The sequence below is a fragment of the Engystomops pustulosus genome, chromosome 8 (genome assembly GCF_040894005.1).
Source record: "Engystomops pustulosus chromosome 8, aEngPut4.maternal, whole genome shotgun sequence".
NCBI lineage: Eukaryota > Metazoa > Chordata > Amphibia > Anura > Leptodactylidae > Engystomops > Engystomops pustulosus.
In genome coordinates, this window is record NC_092418.1 from 19,905,238 (window position 1) to 19,930,943 (window position 25,706).

Below are 25,706 nucleotides of genomic sequence, written 5' to 3' on the forward strand. Positions count from 1 at the left end.
AAAGACAATTTTTATTAGTAAAATGATTGCGATTAGTATCTTGACACGTGACAATTCTTCTACCACACATAGCATTGCGGCTACACAGGTATAGTCTGCATTTAAAAAAAAAATTATGTAAAATTGACCCAACCTTGTAAATGACCTTAACTATAAATGTTCATAAATACAATATTTATGGAATATTCCATATGCAATATTCAGGATCATGAACATACAAAAATGAATGACCATATTTAAAGCTGAAAGCAAATAAAGCCTCTAATTCTAGCAGGTTTGGGCAGACATTTGCCAGTTTCCCAAATGAAAGATGTCTCCCGTCCTCCCATGACGACCGCAAGAAACACTTCCGGGTTCCATTCACACATGCAACCAATAGGAATACGTTAAGATTGACGGACACTCGGTTAGACCAATGGCAGCGGGGCATGCTAGAATCACGCAGCCAATAGCTTTGCAGATGTGAAACGTCAACAAGGTGCCGGAGATTCGTAGAGCAGCGGCGGAGACATCATGTCCAGAGCTACCGGGCAGGACTCCGACACCGCGGACGAGGCTGTGAGGGGGACGTGCGAGGACGCCTCTGTCTGTAAGAGGTAATAGCTGTCACTAACGAGTCATATGACACCGGACTTAAAGGGGACGTATCTGATTGTATTGTCAATGGACAATCCCTTTAAGAAATGTATAGACATGTAAATTAGTGATCATACAAGGACATTTCTAGAACCTTCTTCAAATTCAAGGTTCTTATTTGTGTGATAGAGGATACTGGCTGAAAATTTGTGAGGGATCTGGCCTCTAATACCCCTTAATCTTGTAGCAGGTGTGAAACGTGTGAGCCGCCATTACATTCATCCCTTTAACATCCCAGTCTAGTGGTTGGAGGATACCCTGCTGGGATAATCCCTTTAAGAACATGTAAAAGAAGCAAACTGTGCCCAAAACTCATGATTTTGACCCTGTGTAGTGGAAAGTCTAATCGAGAGAAGGACTATTCATTGGTTGGACGACCCCTTTAATCAGTTTATTTATGATTAATTTATCAATGGACGTGGTCGTAGTTACCATTTTTGCTCCAATATTACATTGTATGTAAGATAAAGCCTTCCCCCCTCCCAATGAAATTCTGATTTTTAGAAACACCCTGTTGACCTTTATGATATATAACTCCTCCTCCATGACTCCTCCATGTAACTCTCTTCTTCTTCCCTCCAGGTTTGCGGTCAGCGCTGGGTACTGGAAGGATCCTTATATTCAGTATTTTGTGAGACAAGCCAAGGAGCGCAAAGCACCGGAGATCAATAGAGGCAAGACTGGATAAGGGGGGTCATATAGCCCCTGCACAAACTTACCAGAATAGGGGGTCCTTGAAGGGGTTGTTCAGGCACAATAAGTTACCCCCATTCCCTATTGTCGGACATGTGCGCTGCTGCTCCATTCTCTCTCTTTGGTGCTGACAGAGTATTGCGCTCGGCCATCTGTCAACGTCATAGAGAGGGATGGCACGTGTGCAACCAGATGCCCGGTTCATTTGGGATTACAGTGGACCCCCGCATAGAACCAGGTGACTCCATTCATTCTGTATGGGACCACTGAGGGATGCGCCCATTCTCCAGTATCATAGACAGTGAGGGGGTAAAGTAACTTCTGCCTCATCATTCATGCTAGTACTTGTCTTAAGTCACCGATTTAGTAGTCCATCCCTATTGAATGGGGGAGGGGGGGGGTTAAATCAAATTAATGGATTGTTGATGTGATCCTTTGTGTCAGGTAGAGCTGTAAAGGTAAGACTTGTTCATTGTTGCTTCTCCTTCAGTCTGCTGGATGGACCGGCCTTTGCTTATGTATCCAGAACTAGTCCATTGTGGTCCCCTGTCACGGCGAGGACGCCGCCGCCTCGTCACGTGACGTGGGGTGCAACTGTACGGGTTAATTTAGCCTGCTCAAACTTGCGCTCACCTTTCACTCAGGACACAAATTGAGCCTAAATCACACCTCATATAGCTCCAGCACCCCCCAGACCCGCTGCCACCACTTATTGCATTTATACTGGGACCAATAAGTATCCCACTCTACATCAATTCTTGCTCTCAAGCAGTCACTTTGTCACACCACTAGACATGCACTTTAGCAGTTACACAGCTAACCACACTTCACAAGGCTATGAGTTCGCAGAGCATACAGGGACCAAAATTAAAGTGAAAAGCTTTAATTACAAAAAGTTGATCAGTGCATAAAAAGATATTAAAAACAAAAGAATTACAAAGGACACACAACACGGCAAAACAGTTATAAAATAAAAAGGGAGAAAAATAACAGAAACTTACAACTTAAAGTAAATCCTGATCCCTGGGGGTGGGAGAAATGAGGGACACACTCAGCTTGTCAAGCAGCCCCCAAAATGTGAACACCAATTCTTGGATTTCATATTGTTTTATAACTTCTCAGTTTGGTTCAGATTTCAGAACCTCCCATTCATTAATTAGTCCAGAGGGTCATTCAGGATTGGGCAAAGTGGTAATGAGGGGGGAGAGTCCAGGAATATTTAAACAGTTCTTTGTTTCCAAATCCTGATGCAGAAGAGGGGGGGTAGGGAGACCAAATGTCCTTTGGGGTCTGAACAGACCAGTCTTCAGTTCAGAGGTTATCAGGCTGTTAAAGCTCCAGGATGTCATAAAAGCTGCCTGGACGCTTCAATGGATGCCAAATATTTAAACAAAGTTTGTAATTACCCTATAGTTAAACCAATCTTATACATTCACAATTAATATCTCCTTGACACCTCCCCCTTTCAAGATTGGGCAAATTTGAAATGACCCACGCCATTTGAAATTTTCCCAAGCCAATTACCAATAATACATTGCAGAAGTTCAGTACCATAAAAATCATTCCCATAAGATGTGATTACCTGGGCACATCAACCATCTGGTCCTTTGTCCTGTGTATAAGGCCAAGTAATATCACCCCTGGTCACTTGTACACTGCTGTGCTGGGACCCCCTGCTGACTTTATGGCCTTGTGCTGCAGAAACACTGAGTTCTGTGTCCCCTCTCCCAAGTGTGAAATGGTTAACCCTCTCACTGCTGGATGAAATGCCAATGGAGTTAAGTGTAGGACTACTGTACCCAGTTACATTGTGTTTTGGTTTTCCCGCTGTACAGCTATTAGAGTCCCTCTCTTTATCATTTATACTACAGGGCTTAGGTGGGACCACTGACTGAACGCTCTCCTGAGAGTCCCTATGCCCCTGCTCCCCTTTCTGATCGCTCCCCAAAACTGCACTGGCAACACTCATCACTGGGAACCCGACCTCACTGTGGACCCCAGTCTCCTCTCTCAGCACTGGTTCTAGTGTACACGCTGTCTGTGGCTCATAGACACACTGCATCTCCCCAGTCTCCTCTCTCAGCACCGGTTCTAGTGTATACGCTGTCTGTGGCTCATAGACACACTGCATCTCCCCAGTCTGAGTAGAGGCATCTTTGTGGCTCATGCTCTGAGCCTTACTCATCTTGACACCTCTTGTCTGCTCTAGTACCTCTCCTTGAGTAATGGCCTCCACCAGATCCACACTCTGGACCTTAGAGCTTTGATGTGCAGATTCAGAGACTCCATCTTGGCAGCCTCTCACACCCTTCACCATATCTGCTGACTGCAGGGTTATCTCTGGGGGCCCGTTCACCACCCCCTCCCCCGTAGCTTCCTCATACTGGGACACCTCTGGTTCTGGAGCAGGCATAGCCTTGCTCTTGCTATCCTGTCCTCCCTCCCAGACCAGTCCCCTTGGGCTTCTGCCCATTTTCTCATATGATTGTTGTACATCAGGCACATACACAGTTGTCATTTTTCCCAAATCATTTCCCAACAATACATCCACAGGCAATTCTTGTGACACTCCCACTTGTCTGATACCTCTACCAGAACCCCAGTCCAAAAAAACCTTGGCAACGGGCACTCCTGGATGGCACCCAGTTATCCCCTTCACAGGCAAAGTCTTTTCTGGAATGATGTCCTCAGGGTTTATAATCTCAGGGCGAACAAGAGAATAACTTGCCCCTGAGTCTCTTAATCCCTGGGTGACTCTATCACCCACTATCACAGTCTGCATATGGTGCTGTAACTTGTCCATATCACCAGAAAGCAGCATGACTACTGGTACTGTAGAGTAGACAGTTGCCCCTCTCTCTGGGCACGCAGACCTCAGATGACCCACTTTGTTACAAATAAAACATTTGCGCATATCCCCCTGATTTATAGACTCCCTCAGTGTAATGTTCTCACCCACTTTGGAGACAGAAGGCTGTGATGTTGTCCTGGCTTGTTTTTCCTTCCAGCTGGTGGACCTTTGGGGGGATGTTTCCCTCTTTGCTTCAGGCATCCGGTTGGCAGTATAGGAGTCTGCAATCTGCGCAGCTTCATCCGCAGTTTTAGGCTCCCTGTCACAAACAAACTGTCGTACATCCACAGGACAAATGTGCAGAAACTGATCTTTTATCATGAGATCCTCCAGGTCCTCACGGCTGTTGACAGAAAGTCCTCGGGTCCACTGTAGAAAGGTAGTCCGTAAGTTGCCTACTGTATCAGCGTAGCTCTCAGTTGTTTCTCGCTTTACACTCCGGAATTTCTTGCGATACACCTCTGGAGTTAAGTTGTACTTTTTAATCAAAGCAGCTTTTATAGCGTCATAGTCCTCATCAAGCTCAAGAGGAAGGTCAGCAAATACTTCCAGGGCTTTGCCTCTTAGCCCTGGGCTCAAATACTGTGCCCACTGCTCACGGGGCAGATGGTATTGTCTGCAGGTCTTCTCAAACGACCGCAGAAAAATGTCCAAGTCCCCATCCTTGTCCAGTACTGGAAAACGTTCTTGACGAGGTCTTTTGGGGTCTACATCCTGGGATTGGGGTTGCACAGAATTGATACCCCTTTCAATACGCGCCATTTCCAGCCTGAATTCTCTATCAGCCTGGCGCTCACGCTCTGCGGCTGCTCTTTCCTCTCTCTCTGCGGCTGCTCTTTCCTCTCGCTCTGCGGCCACTCTCTCCTTCTCTCGCTCTGTGGCCGCTCTCTCCTTCTCTCGCTCTGCGGCCGCTCTCTCCTTCTCTCGCTCTGCGGCCGCTCTCTCCTTCTCTCGCTCTGCGGCCGCTCTCTCCTTCTCTCGCGCTGCTCTCTCCTCTCGCGCTGCGGCCGCCTGATTAAATTGAAGGATAAGCTGCAGGCGCAGGCTAGGATCACATTCACCTAGCTGCTGTAGGGCCATTTGTAGAGACACATCCATGCCTACCTGAGGGCTCCTGCTGTGGGTAGCCTCAGGGGAAACTCTTCCAGGATTAATGTCCATATCTTGGCTCCCTTGAGCCATGCCAGATCCTTGCTCTGCATCTTGCTCCATCAGAGCACAAACCAGCAGCTCTTTGGACTTGTCAGCCGGGTCGATACCTCTCTGCTCACAGAGGTGGACTAGAGCTTCCTTGCTCTGTCTCTTGTAGATGGTTGCCATCACTGAGTGCAACCTTTGCCAAATAAAAGATAGAAAAGAAAAACGGGGAAGGGAAACTGTTTGCACGTGTGTCTTAGAACAGCACTGATTTGGTCCGTGTAAAACTAGGGTACTCCTCGCAAGGATTCCACTAGTCCTTAAGTGCAGGGGTTAGTTACTTAATCCCAACACTTAATGCTCTGACAAAAATGAATTCATCCCACCGCTGCCAACCAATTTGTCACGGCGAGGACGCCGCCGCCTCGTCACGTGACGTGGGGTGCAACTGTAAGGGTTAATTTAGCCTGCTCAAACTTGCGCTCACCTTTCACTCAGGACACAAATTGAGCCTAAATCACACCTCCTACAGCTCCAGCACCCCAGGACCCGCTGCCACCACTTATTGCATTTATACTGGGACCAATAAGTATCCCACTCTACATCAATTCTTGCTCTCAAGCAGTCACTTTGTCACACCACTAGACATGCACTTTAGCAGTTACACAGCTAACCACACTTCACAAGGCTATGAGTTCGCAGAGCATACAGGGACCAAAATTAAAGTGAAAAGCTTTAATTACAAAAAGTTGATCAGTGCATAAAAAGATATTAAAAACAAAAGAATTACAAAGGACACACAACACGGCAAAACAGTTATAAAATAAAAAGGGAGAAAAATAACAGAAACTTACAACTTAAAGTAAATCCTGATCCCTGGGGGTGGGAGAAATGAGGGACACACTCAGCTTGTCAAGCAGCCCCCAAAATGTGAACACCAATTCTTGGATTTCATATTGTTTTATAACTTCTCAGTTTGGTTCAGATTTCAGAACCTCCCATTCATTAATTAGTCCAGAGGGTCATTCAGGATTGGGCAAAGTGGTAATGAGGGGGGAGAGTCCAGGAATATTTAAACAGTTCTTTGTTTCCAAATCCTGATGCAGAAGAGGGGGGGTAGGGAGACCAAATGTCCTTTGGGGTCTGAACAGACCAGTCTTCAGTTCAGAGGTTATCAGGCTGTTAAAGCTCCAGGATGTCATAAAAGCTGCCTGGACGCTTCAATGGATGCCAAATATTTAAACAAAGTTTGTAATTACCCTATAGTTAAACCAATCTTATACATTCACAATTAATATCTCCTTGACATCCCCCCATCACAAACATTTAAAGGACATCTACCACCAGGATGAAGGATTGTAAATGAAGCACACTGACATACTGGTGTGTGCTCCCACTGTCAGGATCCGCTCTTTTTTAAGCTTCTTATACCCTTGTTTTTATGAATAAAAAGGTTTTTAAAAATAATGCAAATGAAGGGCTCCAGGCTCCATTGACATCTATATAACCCAGAGCACCTCAGGCTCATTTGCATACATTTTAAAACCTATTTTCGTAAAAACAAGGGTTAAAGAAGCTAAAAGAAGAGCGGATACTGGCAGAGGGGACACACACCTGCATGCAAGTGTGCTTGGTTTACAATACTTGATCCTGGTGGTAGATTTCCTTTAAGGGTTAAAGAGGGTATTCTCCTGCTGACAGCCCCAATAAAAATGCAGTACCGAATCCTACTATAAGACTCGCTCATCTTTATATTGTATCGATATATTGTACTTTCAATTTTATTTTGAAAAAAAATTGAGTCTACTTTCAGCCTTTAGCGTAAAGTATGTGCAGTCTCTTTACCCTCCTCTCATTTTTCAGGTTACTATGCTCGGGTACAAGGGGTCAATCATCTGCTCAATGCCTTCCTCAAGAAGACAGAGTGCCAGTGTCAGATAATCAGTCTGGGGGCCGGGCTGGACACAACGTTCTGGAGATTAAAGGTATGAAATAGGGCATGAGATCCTAGGGGGCAATCTGTCTGAGCTCCCAGCATTCTCTGCTGATACCGGATCAGCTACTTTAAGGAAATCTACCATTAAACTCCATCATAATAAACCAGGGACACTTATTCATAGATGCAGGTGTCTTGACTGTGTTAATCTTGCTATATTTGTTACCCATGGTCTCCTTCCTTCTAAAATCAACTTTTGAAATTATGCTAATGATCCTGAGGAGCTACCCAAGCCCCTCTGTGATCTGATTTGCAGGCTGTTACACAGTCTCGCCCTCCTCCCTGCTTCCTCAGCACTGAGATTAGAGCAGGGAATGCTCACTGCGTAAGTGCTGAGGGAGCAGGACGGGGGTGAGACAGTGTAACAGCCTGTAAAGGCAGATCACACAGGGGCTAGGGTAGCTCCTCAGGCTCATAAGCAAAGTTTATTTTGATGTGAATGATCACAAATACTACATTCATCACTTGTGGATAGGCGTCGTGCTCTTTTTGGATTCAAGCAGCCATGTTTGTTATTCTGAACCACCTCTGACCATACACTTTAGCTATGCAAGGTCTGCCTTACTCTGGGGATTTTTACTCCTCAAAAATGTATTCAGTGCCACCCTCGTTGTTGCCTGCTGGCACTTGTAGTGGAGGTGAGTGATCTTTATGATCATGACAATGACTTTGTTATCACCCTCTTATCAGGCTTATGAGGCAGGAGCCGTATCAGGATCTTCTTACAGCTACAGATTTACAATCTGATCATTTGATCTGATAAACGCTGAGACCTGTCAGTGAGCAGCGCAATGATCTGAGGGTGATTAAAGCGCCAGTAAAGTGGTGGCTTCCGATTTCTGAAAATCACAGTCCCCACTGATAATCTCACTGCGGCTCGTCCACTGCGTTCCCATAAACGTTTAGTGTATTGTACGTGGCTCTATTTGGGACATTATACATATAATATAGCGCTTCTCATACTGGAGACAGTAACCTTCAACAATATGACATAAGGTAACGGCAATGTATACAAATCCATAATGTATTCTACCTTTCACCACTGGAGGGCGCTCAGCTGAAATGTTCAATGTGCTAAACTGTGAAGGTGAAGCAGGGTGAGCGTCCTCTAGATACACATTACTATATTACTCATCTAATGTCTGATGGATAGAGCAGATCTATATGGGTACCTCTTCTATAATCATATCTTTAAGTCAAAAGTGTGTATATATTTAGTGCACTGGTGGCATCGCCTATCACTCTTAGCTGTGAGCTCTTAGCATTGAACTTCTCCATGACCAGAAGCCTGATACAGCCAGATAGAGCATAGGAGAATAGAAATACCAGATTTGACAGTCCTGCTGCTACTAACAACATACACAAAGGTCTGATTATACATCTCTCCAGGGATAATACCTAACACTGGTTGCAGAGAGCACCGAGCACAGCAGTGTGTGGCTTTGGAAAAGCTACAATCCTAGAATATAAATCTATATTTCACATCCCTGCTGCAGCTCATACAAAGGTCCGATTACACATCTATTCAGGTACAGTACCTAACACTGGCTGTGGTCTGTATGGTCACACCAGCTGACAGATTCCCTTTAAGCTGGAGGAATATCTATGAATATGGTGACTCAATATCGTGCAGCGATGCACCTATCATTTTCTTCAGAGATCCAAAAATCTACTTCACCTGTCATGAGGTTCATGGAGACTCCAGGTATACATGTTCTCTACTATTCATTATAAACTGAGTGATCTCTGGCTGATTTGCAACTACAACTCCCAGCATGCCTTTACAGCCATGCCTAAAGGTTATGTCTAGCCCGTCCCCTGCATCTACCATGATACTATTCATGATATTCCATGACACTTTTACATGATTTTATAGTCATTTTATTTTATTTATTATTATTATTTTTTTTTTGCAGGATGAAAATATTCTCCCAAAGAAGTATTTTGAAGTGGACTTCCCCTCCATAGTCTCTAGGAAACTATATAACATCAAGTAAGTCCATGGATGTGCATTCTCATGGCTTGGGAGAAGGGAGAATATCCACCTGTCATGCTGCTTGATCTGAATTATATGATAATTCACACCAAATGGTTCTAGTCCATGTGATCCCTGGAGGAGTGGGGGTGGGTCTAAAAGAAATTCTGTAGTCACAGGAGAATTGTGTGAACACAGAGATCTTCCTTTTCACATATAAGAAGTTTGTACTTAACCTGTTTTCTATATGTGCATGGATTTTCCTATTTGTAGACCCCAGTTCTTGTTGTTGCTGGGAAATCACAATGGTCAGTCCTAGAAATGAGCCGCTAATTCCTGATCCTGTGGACAGACTCTTTTTGGAAGAAGGCAGCCATGTTTTTCATTCATCGGGCAACCCTTTTAGAGAGCTGCAGGTGATTCATAGTAGATCCAGTCTGCTGATTTCTGGCTATATTGTATAGTGTATGTGCTTGTTATTGCAGCTCAGGCCCTTTAAGTTATGGGGGTACTCTGGGGAGACCTAGGTGTACCTATAGCTAACTAAAACACTGCAGACAACTCAATTAGATTGTTAGCAAATCAATGGCCGACTGTGTGACAAGCCGGTCCTCCCTGCATGGTGGTTAAGCCGCGTCATGCTCTGGTACAAGTCCCGGCGCTCAGGTTATTTTGCAGTATTCAGGATGATTATTTGCTCGCTGTTACATAACCACAATGTTTCCTGGCATGGTTCAGTCTTATTTCACCACAGCCGCCTGTAATAACTTAGTTCAAGTCTTTATCCAACTTGTAAAACTGGAGATTTTCTCATTTTCTTACGTTTAAATATTAACTTTATGTTTATTAGGTCAAAACCTCCGCTGTCCAAACCAATAATGGAATCCCATTCTGGAGAGTCACTGCTTATAGGTGAGCCTGGGGGTCTATGGAGTGGTTTCGGGGTGCACCATGGTCTCACTGATGGTGCCAGAAATACTGGCACTGGGCCTGCTGCTGCCTGAACAATCGTGACATAAGTTAATATTCATATTTTGTGGAAAGTGACATTGCCTCATGGATCCTTTGTGACATAATCCCAGTGTGCCCCAGGAACTTCATTCGAATGTGGCCACCTAACTATAACCACTCTAATTGTCAACCATATCGGACTTCATGTGATTTAGTATCATAGTTTATACGGTCGAAAAAAGACGCATGTCCATCAAGTTCAACCAAGGAAGGGAAGGGATTGGATGAGGAAAGGATTTAGGGGAAACAATTCTATATAATAGAATCAATGTTATTTAGGTGTAAAAAGGCATCTAGACCCTTCTTGAAGCTCTCTGCTGTCCCTGCTGTGACCAGCGCCTGAGGCAGGCTATTCCACAGATTGACAGTTCTCATAGTAAAATAAAAAAGCCCTGTCGCCTCCGGTGATTAAACCTTGCTTTCTCAAGATGGAGACGGATTTCCTAAAGGAAATCTATTTTCAAAATCCATCATGATAAACCAGGGACACTTACACATAGATCCAGGCACCGGGACTGTGGTAATCTTTTTATATTTGTTATCCATGGCCTCCTTGCTTGTAATATCAACTTTTAGAATTATTCTAATGAGCCTGAAGGGCTCTGGTAGTGGTACCAGAGCTCCTCTGTGCTGTAGCTTCACAGGTTGTAACAATGTTTCCCTTTCCTCCTACTCCCTCAACACTGTAACAGCCATGGAGGGGCTCTGGTAAAACCCCCATAGCCCATCTGGCTCATTATCATAATTTTAAAAGCTTTTAGAAGGAAGGAGACCATGGATAACAAATATAAGAATATTCCCACAGTCACGGTGCCTGGATCTATGAGTAATGCCCCTGGTTATCCATGCTTTGATAGTAGATTTCCTTTATCTCTCCCATGTAGTTCAGTATAATGAGCCCCATTTATTCTTATGGCTCTGGTTGTGATTAATGTATGAATCCTGGGGGTCCGACCACTCGGACATCTTTGCCATAACAAATCGAGCGCAGGTTTTTATTCTTGCCCTCTGATCTATTCACTCCGTGTATAGAATGGCTATTGTAGAAGTTCCATAGATGTGAGTGGAGCGGAGACCAGGTATGTGTCCCTGCCCACCCCTTCCCCTATGATCGGAGGTGGATCACACTCGGCTATCTTACTCTTTATGCGGATGATAGATATTAAGTTTCTATTATGACATGACCCTGTAAACTGGAGAAAAACCAACAGGTGCTAAAGGGAACCCAATGGTCCTGAGAGTGGACCTTAGAGGTCAGACCCTCTGTCACAGAATACAGATAGGCTTGTGATGAGCTGTAGGTGGTTTGCCACGCTCTTAGATCTTCCACTTTTTGCAGGCTAAGCCTTTGATATTCCCATTTGTGTGGCGGCCCATCAGATATAGTGTGTACATGAGATAAAGTATAATACATTCCCAATTACTGGATTCTACACAGATAGTAATGATGAGCTATCAGGACCCGGCGCTATCTCTCAGGTGTCCTCACTGGGTAGATAAGGGGTAATGTGGCCTGTGATCTATATTTGGCTTCAGAACAGCAGGGTCCACAGTTCTCACCCTCTGTATTGAAGAACTACAGGTAAGTGATAATAAGCTTTATTCATTGTTACATAGTGAGCTCTGGGGGTCTGACTGCTGGGACCCCCAGTGATGAGGATAAAGTAGTGGCCAAAGGTTCCCCTATAGAGCTCTGGTCACTTGATCCCCATTCACTTCTATAGGAATGCAGCAGGTCAAGCTGATCTCTAGTCACGTAGGAGACGTGATCACCGGGGGTCCCCCAGAGTCAGACACTTATCCCATTTCCATTAACCCTGCAGACACTTGCATGAACCTATAAGCCCGGGTCAGCTCCTGCCTCGCTGGTAAATTCCATATCTGATCCGTGTTTTCACTCTTACCATTTCATTCCAGAATGATTATTACGACTCGTAAAACACACAATTTACCTTTTATTTATCTTCCTAAATTGACACATCATAAAACCTTACATCAAGGGGAAAGGTGCAAACTGTTGCAGAGTGTGTGCACTTTGTCCGCTATGATACCACCCCCTTGGGTTTTAAGTACAGAAAGCTAGGATTACAGCGGGTGCTCTGCTGCGGCTGGACCTTATCTGGTTATATGCTTTTCCTTAGAATGGCCCAAGTCATTAAAGGGGATGGGAGATGCAAGAGAAAAAGGGGAGATGTGTTAGAGATTATTAAAGAAAAGCCATCATGTCCCCATAAATGGAGGTGACCTCTTCCCGTTTTCCCATTCATAACACCCACATCTTAAAGGAGTTTTCCCATGAACAAAAGTTAGGCCCTGTCCACGGATGGGACCAAACTTGCTGTTCAGTGGAGTCTCAGTCATGAGACCCCCACAAATCACGAAAAAGAGGGGTCCAATGGGGTCTAGCGTACATCCGTCGGACCCCTCGTCGCTCCATCAGACTAATGGAGCAGACGGCTGCGCATGACTGTCCTGCTCCATTAATCTCAGGAGGGACGTGGGACCCGACGGAGGGACGTGGGACCCGACGGAGGGACGTGGGACCCGACGGAGGGACGTGGGACCCGACGGAGGGACGTGGGACCCCATCGGACCTCTCTTTTTTTCATCATCTGTGGGGGGTTTCAGTGATGAGGTCTTGTTGCTCGTCACTGATCAGCAAGTTAGGCCCTATCCCATTTGTTAGTGTTCATTACAGCATTGATTTAGTGATTGGTAAGAACTTTCCCCTGTGTAGTCTCCGTCCAGACCTGTGGATGTGATTGAGGCTGATTGTTTGTCTCTGTTCTTCTCCCAGCACCTTGTAATATTTGTATAAGCTTCTCCAGACGCTTGTAAAATTATATTTGTCTGACTTCTCCCATAGATTCTCACAGCCTGGACTCTACTCATTTCTCCATAATAGGCGCAGACCTGAGAAACCTAAAGGACATGGAGGAAAAGTTGAAGAAATTTGGCCTGGACCCACAGTAAGGTGTCTGTTTGACTTCAATACATTGGATCTAATACCGTGCACTGTAACGTTATACTTTTTTTTTTTTTTAAATTGACATCAACATTTCTGGGTGTCATTGTATGGCTATGTATCCTTTAGGTGGGGATGTATAGGGGCATTACCTTGATGATAATGGGCTTGTTCTTGAGGTGCTTGTAGAAGGTTCATTCTCAATGGCACTGCTAGAGGTAGGGGAGCACAGGGTTTATCTATCTCTAGCAATCCCATAGTCGGTGAATCATGGCGCATGCTTAGCTTGATTCGAGACGCTTCTTGTAATCCCCCTAATGCAGAGAAATTGGACCCCCTTCTTGTGATTACCACTGGTTTAGACTAATGGGAACCCCCTTCTTGTGATTACCACTGGTTCAGACTAATGGGAACCCCCTTCTTGTGATTACCACTGGTTCAGACTAATGGGAACCCCCTTCTTGTGATTACCACTGGTTCAGACGAATGGGACCCCCTTCTTGTGATTACCACTGGTTCAGACGAATGGGACCCCCTTCTTGGGATCCCCACTCGTTCAGACGAATGGGACCCCCTTCTTGGGATCCCCACTCGTTCAGACGAATGGGACCCCCTTCTTGGGATCCCCACTCGTTCAGACGAATGGGACCCCCTTCTTGGGATCCCCACTCGTTCAGACGAATGGGACCCCCTTCTTGGGATCCCCACTCGTTCAGACGAATGGGACCCCCTTCTTGGGATCCCCACTCGTTCAGACGAATGGGACCCCCTTCTTGGGATCCCCACTCGTTCAGACGAATGGGACCCCCTTCTTGGGATCCCCACTCGTTCAGACGAATGGGACCCCCTTCTTGGGATCCCCACTCGTTCAGACGAATGGGACCCCCTTCTTGGGATCCCCACTCGTTCAGACGAATGGGACCCCCTTCTTGGGATCCCCACTCGTTCAGACGAATGGGACCCCCTTCTTGGGATCCCCACTCGTTCAGACGAATGGGACCCCCTTCTTGGGATCCCCACTCGTTCAGACGAATGGGACCCCCTTCTTGGGATCCCCACTCGTTCAGACGAATGGGACCCCCTTCTTGGGATCCCCACTCGTTTAGACGATTGGGACCCCCTTCTTGTAATCTCAGTGGTCAAACTCCCATCAGTCAGCTAGTTATCCCTTTTCCAGTGTATATGCAGTACTCTGGATATATACAACCCCTTTAAGCTATGTCCAGTGTAATGTGACTCTAGTCTGACACGACCTGGTTGCCCAGGTCACTAATGGTTGGACCCATTCTGACCTCCTTCTCTAATCCCAGGCTTCCGACTCTCCTCGTGGCTGAGTGTGTGCTGGTTTATATGACTCCCGAGCAGTCTGGAAGTTTGGTGAAGTGGGCCGCAGACACGTTCTCCACCGCCATGTTTATAAACTATGAACAGGTAAGGTTGTCCTTGCAATCCTGCAGGTAGGTTTTGTCCCTGTAGATGTGTGTAATCATACATTATGTGTATGTTAGTAGCAGCAGGACTGTGAAAAACGGATTCTATTCTAGGAATGTGCTAGGGGCTTATGCTCACACTGCTGTGCTCTCTGCAGGCAGCGTTGGGTATTCTCCCTGGAGAGATGTGTTATCGTACCTTTGTGTACTTTGTTAGTAGTAGCAGCAGGACTGTGATATATGAATTTATAAGCCAGGAAGTTCCCTGGGGTGTGTCCTCACACTGCTTTGCTCTTAGCTCTCTGCATTGTACTGCTTCACAGTATCTCCCTTATCAGTAAAAGCTGTGGGAGGATTCTGGTCGAGGACTACAGTGGTCACTTGCAGAGGATGAGGCACAGCAGTGTGAGGATATATTATATATTTGGTAATCCCTATACTGTTGGATATTGCTGCCTTCCTTCCACAGACTGTGCTGGTGCCTAATATTGGACATCAGAATAGTTTTCGCTATGTATTGTGGGTCAGAACCACTGAGTCCAATCATACTGTGATTTATTAGGGGACCCCACCTTACATGTTGTGTATTTCCAGCACCCATGTGTGACAATGGTGTTGGCAGATCAATGTGTCAGTAAAGTTTTTGTGACTTCCATAATTTCGTGTGATAAACAGGTGCAGATATTTGGCCACTGTGTCCCCTGCAAGTCGTGAAATATTGTAATGAGACGACTTGAGGACATCGTGTTACCAGATTTTCCCATAAACTTCCACCCGGCCGGGACTGACACAACCCAAGTCCGGTTTACAAGCTGTGAACAGTCTCCTATTATTTGTTCACTTATGGAGGGAGTTGGTGATCAGGAAACGTCCTTCAACCTCTGTTCTGGTTTTCACAGGTGAACATGGCGGATCGCTTTGGACAGATTATGGTAGAGAACCTGCAGAGGAGGCAGTGTAACCTGGCGGGGGTAGAGGCCTGCCGATCGCTGCAGTCACAGGTCAGGAGCTGCCCGTTATACAATGTTATCTGTCACACTATACCACTAATGTGTTTTCTATGTACCCTGCGGCTGTAAATGGACCATAGAGGCAATGATTAGTATCGATCTGTTGGGACTCCTCCTCATCTGTACTATCTATACTATACAGTGCATCATTCTTACATAACGAGATAAACTTACACTACTATTATACAACTACCATAATACTGACTCCCAATACAAAATATCTAAAATATTAAAGCTATAATACTGTCAAAATAAATAACTACTATAATGCAGCCCCCTATGCACAGGAATATAACTACTATAATACTGCCCCCTATGTACAGGAATATAACTACTATAATACTGCCCCCCTATGTACAAGAATATAACTACTATAATACTGTCCCCTATGTACAAGAATATAACTACAGTACTATAATACTGCCCCGTATGTACAAGAATATAACTACTATAATACTGCCCCCTATGTACAGGAATATAACTACTATAATACTGCCCCCTATGTACAGGAATATAACTACTATAATACTGCCCCCTATGTACAAGAATATAACTACTATAATACTGCCCCCTATGTACAAGAATATAACTACTATAATACTGCCCCCTATGTACAGGAATATAACTACTATATTACTGCCTCCTATGTACAAGAATATAACTACTATAATACCGCCCCCTATGTACAAGAATATAACTACTATAATACTGCCTCCTATGTACAAGAATATAACGACTATAATACTGCTCCCTATGTACAAGAATATAACTACTATAATACTGCCCCCTATGTACAGGAATATAACTACTATAATACTGCCCCCTATGTACAAGAATATAACTACTATAATACTGCCCCCTATGTACAAGAATATAACTACTATAATACTGCCTCCTATGTACAGGAATATAACTACTATAATACTGCCTCCTATGTACAGGAATATAACTACTATAATACTGCCCCCTATGTACAGGAATATAACTACTATAATACTGCCCCCTATGTACAGGAATATAACTACTATAATACTGCCCCCCTATGTACAAGAATATAACTACTATAATACTGTCCCCTATGTACAAGAATATAACTACAGTACTATAATACTGCCCCGTATGTACAAGAATATAACTACTATAATACTGCCCCCTATGTACAGGAATATAACTACTATAATACTGCCCCCTATGTACAGGAATATAACTACTATAATACTGCCCCCTATGTACAAGAATATAACTACTATAATACTGCCCCCTATGTACAAGAATATAACTACTATAATACTGCCCCCTATGTACAGGAATATAACTACTATATTACTGCCTCCTATGTACAAGAATATAACTACTATAATACCGCCCCCTATGTACAAGAATATAACTACTATAATACTGCCTCCTATGTACAAGAATATAACGACTATAATACTGCTCCCTATGTACAAGAATATAACTACTATAATACTGCCCCCTATGTACAGGAATATAACTACTATAATACTGCCCCCTATGTACAAGAATATAACTACTATAATACTGCCCCCTATGTACAAGAATATAACTACTATAATACTGCCTCCTATGTACAGGAATATAACTACTATAATACTGCCTCCTATGTACAGGAATATAACTACTATAATACTGCCCCCTATGTACAGGAATATAACTACTATAATACTGCCCCCTATGTACAGGAATATAACTACTATAATACTGCCCCCTATGTACAGGAATATAACTACTATAATACTGCCCCCTATGTACAAGAATATAGCTACTATAATACTGCCCCCTATGTACAAGAATATAGCTACTATAATACTGCCCCCTATGTACAAGAATATAACTACTATAATACTGCCCCCTATGTACAGGAATATAACTACTATAATACTGCCACCTATGTACAGGAATATAACTACTATAATACTGCCCCCTATGTACAAGAATATAACTACTATAATACTGCCTCCTATGTACAAGAATATAACTACTATAATACTACCCCTATTTACAAGAATATAACTACTATATTACTGCCTCCTATGTACAGGAATATAACTACTATAATACCGCCCCCTATGTACAAGAATATAACTACTATATTACTGCCTCCTATGTACAAGAATATAACTACTATAATACCGCCCCCTATGTACAAGAATATAACTACTATAATACTGCCCCTATGTACAAGAATATAACTACTATAATACTGCCTCCTATGTACAAGAATATAACTACTATAATACTGCCTCCTATGTACAAGAATATAACTACTATAATACTGCCTCCTATGTACAAGAATATAACTACTATAATACCGCCCCCTATGTACAAGAATATAACTACTATAATACTGCCCCCTATGTACAGGAATATAACTACTATAATACTGCCCCCTATGTACAGGAATATAACTACTATAATACTGCCCCCTATGTACAAGAATATAACTACTATAATACTGCCTCCTATGTACAAGAATATAACTACTATAATACCGCCCCCTATGTACAAGAATATAACTACTATAATACCGCCTCCTATGTACAAGAATATAACTACTATAATACCGCCTCCTATGTACAAGAATATAACTACTATAATACCGCCCCCTATGTACAAGAATATAACTACTATAATACCGCCCCCTATGTACAAGAATATAACTACTATAATACTGCCTCCTATGTACAAGAATATAACTACTATAATACCGCCCCCTATGTACAAGTATATAACTACTATAATACTGCCCCCTATGTACAGGAATATAACTACTATAATACTGCCCCCTATGTACAAGAATATAACTACTATAATACTGCCCCCTATGTACAAGAATATATCTACTATAATACTGCTCCCTATGTACACATATATATACTACTGAGAATACAATGAATGTGTATGACTTGGGTTAGGATCTGGTTTGGGGGTGACTATTGCTGTAATGTGTATTGTCAGCTCGGATACCTTTGTCATTGAATTCCTGATGAATCATTGATAACTTCTCCTATCGATGTCACTGACCTCTATTCGCACAAGTTTATTTTGCTGCGTTCGACGTGTGGATCAATTAGCCGCTGGACAACCTTTTATTAAGTCCATTGTACTTCATGTGATAAGATATCTGTAACTTGTGACACTAAGCAGGAATGAAGTGCAGATACCTGTGCCTCCTCATATGCAGGGACAAAGTGGGGCCCTGGGCGAAACTAAATGGGGCCCCAAAATAAAACTATTTTGTGAACAGTCGCAGTCAGTAAGAGGCTCCTCTAGCCCTGCTCTATAATAACACTTGTAGTTACACATAGTATTGGGTAAGTATCTGTAATATGGGGCTGTAGGAGAAATATATAGGAGAGAGACAGATGATAGAAGATTAATATGAAAGATGATAGAGATTTATAGATGCAGAAATATAAAGTAGATGATAGAGGAGAGATGGATATGAGAGATAGAAGATCGATTGATACTGGATAGATAATAGATGATGAGTAGACAACAGGCTAGATAGAACCAAGGGGTATTAAAGGAGCAATACATCCTCTGCCCACAAAAGTCCACAAGCAGGGGACCCCTTTAGTATAGGGGGCCCTGGGTAAATGCCCAGTTTGCCGCCCCCTTACTCCTGGTCATAGGATGCGGCCATACAGATATACATCTCTTACCTAGACCAGAGTCTTCTGCCAATGGCTCCTTGAATTCCGACATGCTGGATCCATATCTTCTGATGGCTCCGGTGGCCCCGTGTACTCTAGAAGGTCGGTCAGTCCTATAGGAGAGGTTTGACTTTTTTGTGACTTCCTTTTGCAGATGGAGCGCTTACTGTCTAATGGCTGGGAGGCGGCCGATGCCCAGGACATGATGAAGGTGTATGATAGTCTCCCGCGAGCTGATGTTATGCGGTGAGTGATTTCTCCCTGTGTATATGGTACCAGTACCACCCATTACTACATGTGGGGACCACACACAATTTTGCTTCCTTATTCCGATTTTCATATACCCATTCAATAAACACGCCATCTTGGATACCGTTCCAGCTCCTTTGCAGACATATATGTTAACATTTGTTCTACAAGCAATCCCTGCAGATCCCTAAAAGTCTGATATTTGTAATCAGGATTTATAGGGGTTGTCCGAGAGTTGGAATAAATTAGGAGCCGGGCTGGGATGGCTTTTTTAAAAAATAAACATGTAGTCTATGGGGAATGGGGTCCCGCTTGTAGAAATGGGGGTTACATAAGGATTGGGCAAATTGAAACTCATCTGCCCGATCATTGGGGCACATTTACTTACCCGCTCCAGTTGCGATTCTGCGGCACGTTGTCCGACGGTGATTCGGGTCTGCCGGGATTCAATAAGGTCGTGTGCCCGATATCCAGCAGGTGTCGCTGCTGTGCTGAGGTCCGCCGGAGTTCACCTTCTTCATCCCGGTGCATGTGAGTGCGTGATCTTGCGACACAAATTCTTTTTAAATTCCGCGGTTTTTCTGAATCCGTCGGGTTGTTCATCGACCACGGCCCCTGATCTCTGTCGCGTGCAAGCTGCCGCCGATGCGCCACAATCCTATCGCGTGCGCCAAAATCCCGGGGCAATTCGCTGCAGACCGGAAATATTCGGGAAACTCGACAAAAGTGTGGCGTTCGGACCCTTAGTAAATGAGCCCCATTATGTTTCATTCGGAGCTGCTACCTGCAATGTCTGGTAGTGGCTTTCTCCATTAATTACACATGCACTCATGGCTGAGCATGCATGTGTATGCGGGAGGCTGGAGAGGGATAACTCCAGTAACTGGGGGGATTGATCTGTAGATACCCAGGTCTGGGCAGTAATAAGCCTCATGTCTTTGGGTGACCATACACGTTAGACTCGGAGGGACTGGCTCATCATCTAAAGTTTAGGGGGCTGGTGGTGAAGGTACTTACCTGGTCACTCCTATGACAAGTGTAAAGGTGAGATGGATCTAACATGATGATGCAAGGTATTTCCCATTCCCTCTAGGCCGAGCATGCAGGTGTGTAGAGTCCTCCGTAGGAATACCTGTGTATTTCCAGCCTTTTTTTGATCGCACATGGACTCCGTAGCCTTTTCTCACCGGCTATAAAACCATCCACCGTTAAAATAATAGCGCACATAAAAGCGGAGAGAACACCAAAAATAAACATAATCCACGTCTGATGATCAACATCACGTGTGTCATAAACACTAAAAGTGCCATAAATGCAGTAAAATAAAACCGCAATGAAACGGCGGAGGGAAATGAAAGCGGCGTCCGGCCAAGGGCCCGAGATACTGATAGGGGATGTATGTGTATATATGGGGGTGACGGGGATGTATGTGTATGTATGGGGGTGACGGGGATGTATGTGTATATATGGGGGTGACGGGGAAGGGGATGTATGTGTATATATATATGGGGGTGACGGGGATGTATGTGTGTATATATGGGGGTGACGGGGAAGGGGATGTATGTGTATATATATATGGGGTGACGGGGATGTATGTGTATATATGGGGGTGACGGGGATGTATGTGTGTATATATGGGGGTGACGGGGAAGGGGATGTATGTGTATATATATATATATATATATATATATATATATATATATATATATATATATATATATGGGGGTGACGGGGATGTATGTGTATATATGGGGGTGACGGGGAAGGGGATGTATGTGTATATATATATGGGGGTGAAGGGGATGTATGTGTATATATGGGGGTGACGGGGAAGGGGATGTATATGTATATATATATGGGGGTGACGGGGATGTATGTGTATATATGGGGGTGACGGGGAAGGGGATGTATGTGTGTATATATATATATATATATATATATATATATATATATATATATGGGGGTGACGGGGAAGGGGATGTATGTGTATATATATATATATATGGGGGTGACGGGGAAGGGGATGTATGTGTATATATATATATGGGGGTGACGGGGATGTATGTGTATATATGGGGGTGATGGGGAAGGGGATGTATGTGTGTGTGTGTGTGTATATATATATATATATATATTATGTGTGTATGGATATAACTGCTCTGTTATCCATAGGATCGAGAAGCTGGAATTCCTGGATGAGAAGGAATTATTGGAACAACTCCTCCTCCATTATTGCATCAGCTGGGGATCTAAGGATTCCCGAAATCTAGGTATGAGCGCCTCATTGTTCCCCTCATTGATTCTCTATATCTCATGTAAGATGTATATAGGTGAGAAGATTGTGTAGGTTCAGGTTATCGGGACACAAATCTATACCTGTGCTGTGCAGGGGCTGCCAGGAGGAGATGAAACAACAAATCCATAAAGCAATGAATGGATAATTATATTTTCCTGGATATGTAAATCGGCTATAAAGTGCAGTGGGGGCGGGACCAAATCGGCAAATCTTCTTCCACGATGGAGGCTAAAAATGTCAGCAGCCCCACTTGCACCTGAAATCTGATTTGCATATCCATACAAATTATCTCTGCATTGATTTGTGTGGTAGGTAGCGAATGTATGCTGAGTGCTGAGCTTGGCCTCTCTGACCAATCCTATAGAATTGGAATGGAGCATCAGCTCATCCTGTGCTTTATCCACTAGTGAGAGCTGGACCTCCGTCCTGTGGATCACTGGGGGTCCCGTTTTGGTAATTGTGGAGGTCCTAGCAGTTGGACCCCCATTGATCTTCCTAAGTTCGGACAACCCCTTTAAAGGGAACCTGTCACCACATTTGCACACATACAGCCAGTGACATTTTCCCATAGAGCTCTATTAACTGACGGCCCCCCTTCTTTTAGCTAATTGTTTCGCTGGCATCAGGGGTGGGTTGTCCTGCTGGCCAGGCCCCTCCCATCTAATCCTCTTCATGCCTTATGCCTCCTTACTGGTCGCAGTTCATGTCAGGTGACCAGAGTCCAGGTGATCAGGTTCTTTAGCCTCTTAACAATGACAAACTATTGCCCCAAACTATTGTATCTGACGGCATGAAGTCACAGCAGCCTCCATGTATTTCTACCACTCCTCATCTTCCATGGAGGCTGCCGTGACTTCATGTGGTCACATGCATGGTGTACAGTTTGCTTTTATTAGAAGGCTAAAGAACCTGCAATGATGTCACTCTGGGCATAGGTACCATGTAAAAAAATTTACACAATATTTCCCATCTTTATATGTCTGTAGTTGAATATTAGTAGATGGTCCTTAAGTACAAGGAGGCAGAGCAGGGATTAGAGGAGACACAGAGCCGTCAATCACAATAATGGGACGTGGCTCACTGCCAGCCTGAGAGAGAGAAGAGTCACAGATACCAGAGATGAGTCAGAAAAACTAACTTGCAAATCAGAAAACGTCTGTAATTAAGGTACAGGGCTCCACTAGCACTAGGTGATATGGGGAGGTCTTATAACCCTTTTATCAGCAGGCATTGTTACTTAGGGGGTCAAAATCTGGTGACCGGTCCTCTTTAAGCACTAATTTAGGAGACACTTTAGATCTGACAGACACCATGGAGGAATGGAGAGTTACAGCTGCAAAGTGTGCACCCCTTTCCTTGCCTACACGCTCTCTTCTGCCTGCACCCTATTTTTCCCCAGATTATATCCTTTACATCCTATTGTTAATGGATGGCCTGAAGAAGGGGGATGCAGCTGAAATTTGTCTGTCTGAGACTATGCTGCGAGAGGGGAGAGGGAGCTCTTCAGAAGGAGCGTAGCCTCTCCGCAGAGTTCAAGAGACTAACCAGCAATAGGATGGGAAGTAACCCACAATCTATAGGCAGCGCACACCATTTTGGGCGTACACCTCTACAGCTGGTATATTATTCTTCCCATTTACTCCCCAGGTCTTGCAGAAATCACGTTTTGACCACATCACGGGGCATGGATGCTGCAGCGATGGATCCTGGATGCATGATCTAAGCTCTTGGTAAAGTCTCCATCCCTGGAGGACACGCACCTCTTACGGAGGACACCTGATCGCCCGATCCCCGTTTTCGTGGTTCGCCTTGGGGCTGCACTGACTGCACTGGTGTTTTGTGGCATTTTAAATAAATGACGACTCTTTGAATGGTTTGTACATTGAGGGGTTAAGTGGCGGTGCCCCGTGTCTGCCCGCTGCGGACTTCACTCTTTGTTTTCTTGTTTACGTCTCTCTTTTTTTATGACGAGGAAATGTCGCACGGTACAAGGTTTGAAGGTTTGGAATTGCTGAAGTGTTATTTTTACACTTGTCTGGCGGAGGATCTTCATGCTAAATGTTATTGCAGCTAAGGGGCGGGGTGAGGCCACACTAACGAAAATATTTGTTTTTCCAGAAACGGCGCCCCCCTTGGGTAATTATTTGTATAACAGCCACAGGCCATTCAATGAGAGTGGGCTGCAGTACCCTACATGGCCTCTGGATAGCGGTGGCGCTGCTTCTGAAATAACATCTTTTCTGAGCTTGGATCCAATTTTGTTTATGGTGAATGATTCCATAAGGAGTCAAGTCCGCTCCCCTGTAAGATTTTTTAGGTTTAGGCTGTTAATTATTGCGTGTGGGTGCAATGCTATAGATAAAACATGAAGAGGGCTCCGCCCATAGGATAGTGGCCACTGGGGCTTACTGCAAACATGGCTCCCAATGTAGATAATGAGAGATACCACAACCCAACGTGGGGTTAAGCAGAGAGATGGACACCCCTGGCATAGTAGATGTATAGACGGAAGTCTGCCTAATCCTCGCATTATATTAAGTGACACCCCCAACACTTGGGAATCCAAAAATCTGCACCTTAATAGCTATTGAGTGGGCCCATAGTATAGGAGTCCAGGGTAGTACATAGGATAAGATGATGATGGACGGATGAGAAGCAAATGTGTATACAAACAAGTGATGTCAGAGCTGGAGTTAATCTATGCAAAGCTTTCAAGGAACTACAATCCTCCTTATCCAGGGTCCTACGCACAAGTTTCCTTACATTGAGCCGATTAACTTACTATAGCTCATCCCTGGCTGGACCACACGTGCAGCATCTATATACACTGAGACCAATCCAGAATATCCCCTTAAATATTGACCTATTTTTTCCATTCTACTCTATGGTCTTTTTACTCTTTTAAAAGACCATTATTTTGTGCAGAATTGGGAGGTCTTCTTGAAGAGGTTACACTGTATATTTTTAGGGAAGGACAGGCTGAGATAAGTATTGTAGGTAAGTTTCATATGCTGTTTATAATCGTATATAATAGTACTAAAATACTGACCCCACCTGCAGGAATATGACTACTATAATACTGCCCCCTATGTACAGGAATATAATTACTATAATACTGCCCCCTATGTACTAGAATATAACTACTATAATACTGCCCCCTATGTACAAGAATATAACTACTATAATACTGCCCCCTATGTACAGGAATATAACTACTATAATACTGCCCCCTATGTACAATAATATAACTACTATAATACTGCCCCCTATGTACAATAATATAACTACTATAATACTGCCCCCTATGTACAAGAATATAACTACTATAATACTGCCCCCTATGTACAAGAATATAACTACTATAATACTGCCCCCTATGTACAAGAATATAACTACTATAATACTGCCCCCTATGTACAGGAATATAACTACTATAATACTGCCCCCTATGTACAATAATATAACTACTATAATACTGCCCCCTATGTACAAGAATATAACTACTATAATACTGCCCCCTATGTACAAGAATATAACTACTATAATACTGCCCCCTATGTACAAGAATATAACTACTATAATACTGCCCCCTATGTACAAGAATATAACTACTATAATACTGCCCCCTATGTACAAGAATATAACTACTATAATACTGCCCCCTATGTACAGGAATATAACTACTATAATACTGCCCCCTATGTACAATAATATAACTACTATAATACTGCCCCCTATGTACAATAATATAACTACTATAATACTGCCCCCTATGTACAC

The 25,706-nt window shown here is 43.8% G+C and overlaps 1 protein-coding gene across 1 annotated transcript; it reads left to right on the forward strand.

Moving 5' to 3' along the window:
• The first annotated feature begins 446 nt into the window (after window positions 1-446).
• Window positions 447-23,797, forward strand: LCMT1 (leucine carboxyl methyltransferase 1). The gene is made up of 11 exons (XM_072120077.1): window positions 447-596; window positions 1,219-1,310; window positions 7,181-7,302; window positions 9,230-9,306; window positions 10,139-10,200; window positions 13,166-13,268; window positions 14,575-14,695; window positions 15,594-15,695; window positions 19,536-19,627; window positions 21,803-21,900; window positions 23,574-23,797. The coding sequence occupies exons 1-11, from the start codon at window positions 514-516 to the stop codon at window positions 23,594-23,596; spliced, it is 975 nt and encodes a 324-aa protein (XP_071976178.1). The 5' UTR covers window positions 447-513; the 3' UTR covers window positions 23,597-23,797.
• Window positions 23,798-25,706: the final 1,909 nt, after the last annotated feature.

Coding starts and splice junctions, on each gene's coding strand:
- LCMT1 (XM_072120077.1), top strand. CDS start 514: ATGTCCAGAGCTACCGGGCAGGACTCCGACACCGCGGACGAGGCTGTG. Junction 1,311..7,180: donor AGCACCGGAGATCAATAGAG/GCAAGACTGGAT, acceptor CTCATTTTTCAG/GTTACTATGCTCGGGTACAA. Junction 21,901..23,573: donor TAAGGATTCCCGAAATCTAG/GTATGAGCGCCT, acceptor TTTACTCCCCAG/GTCTTGCAGAAATCACGTTT.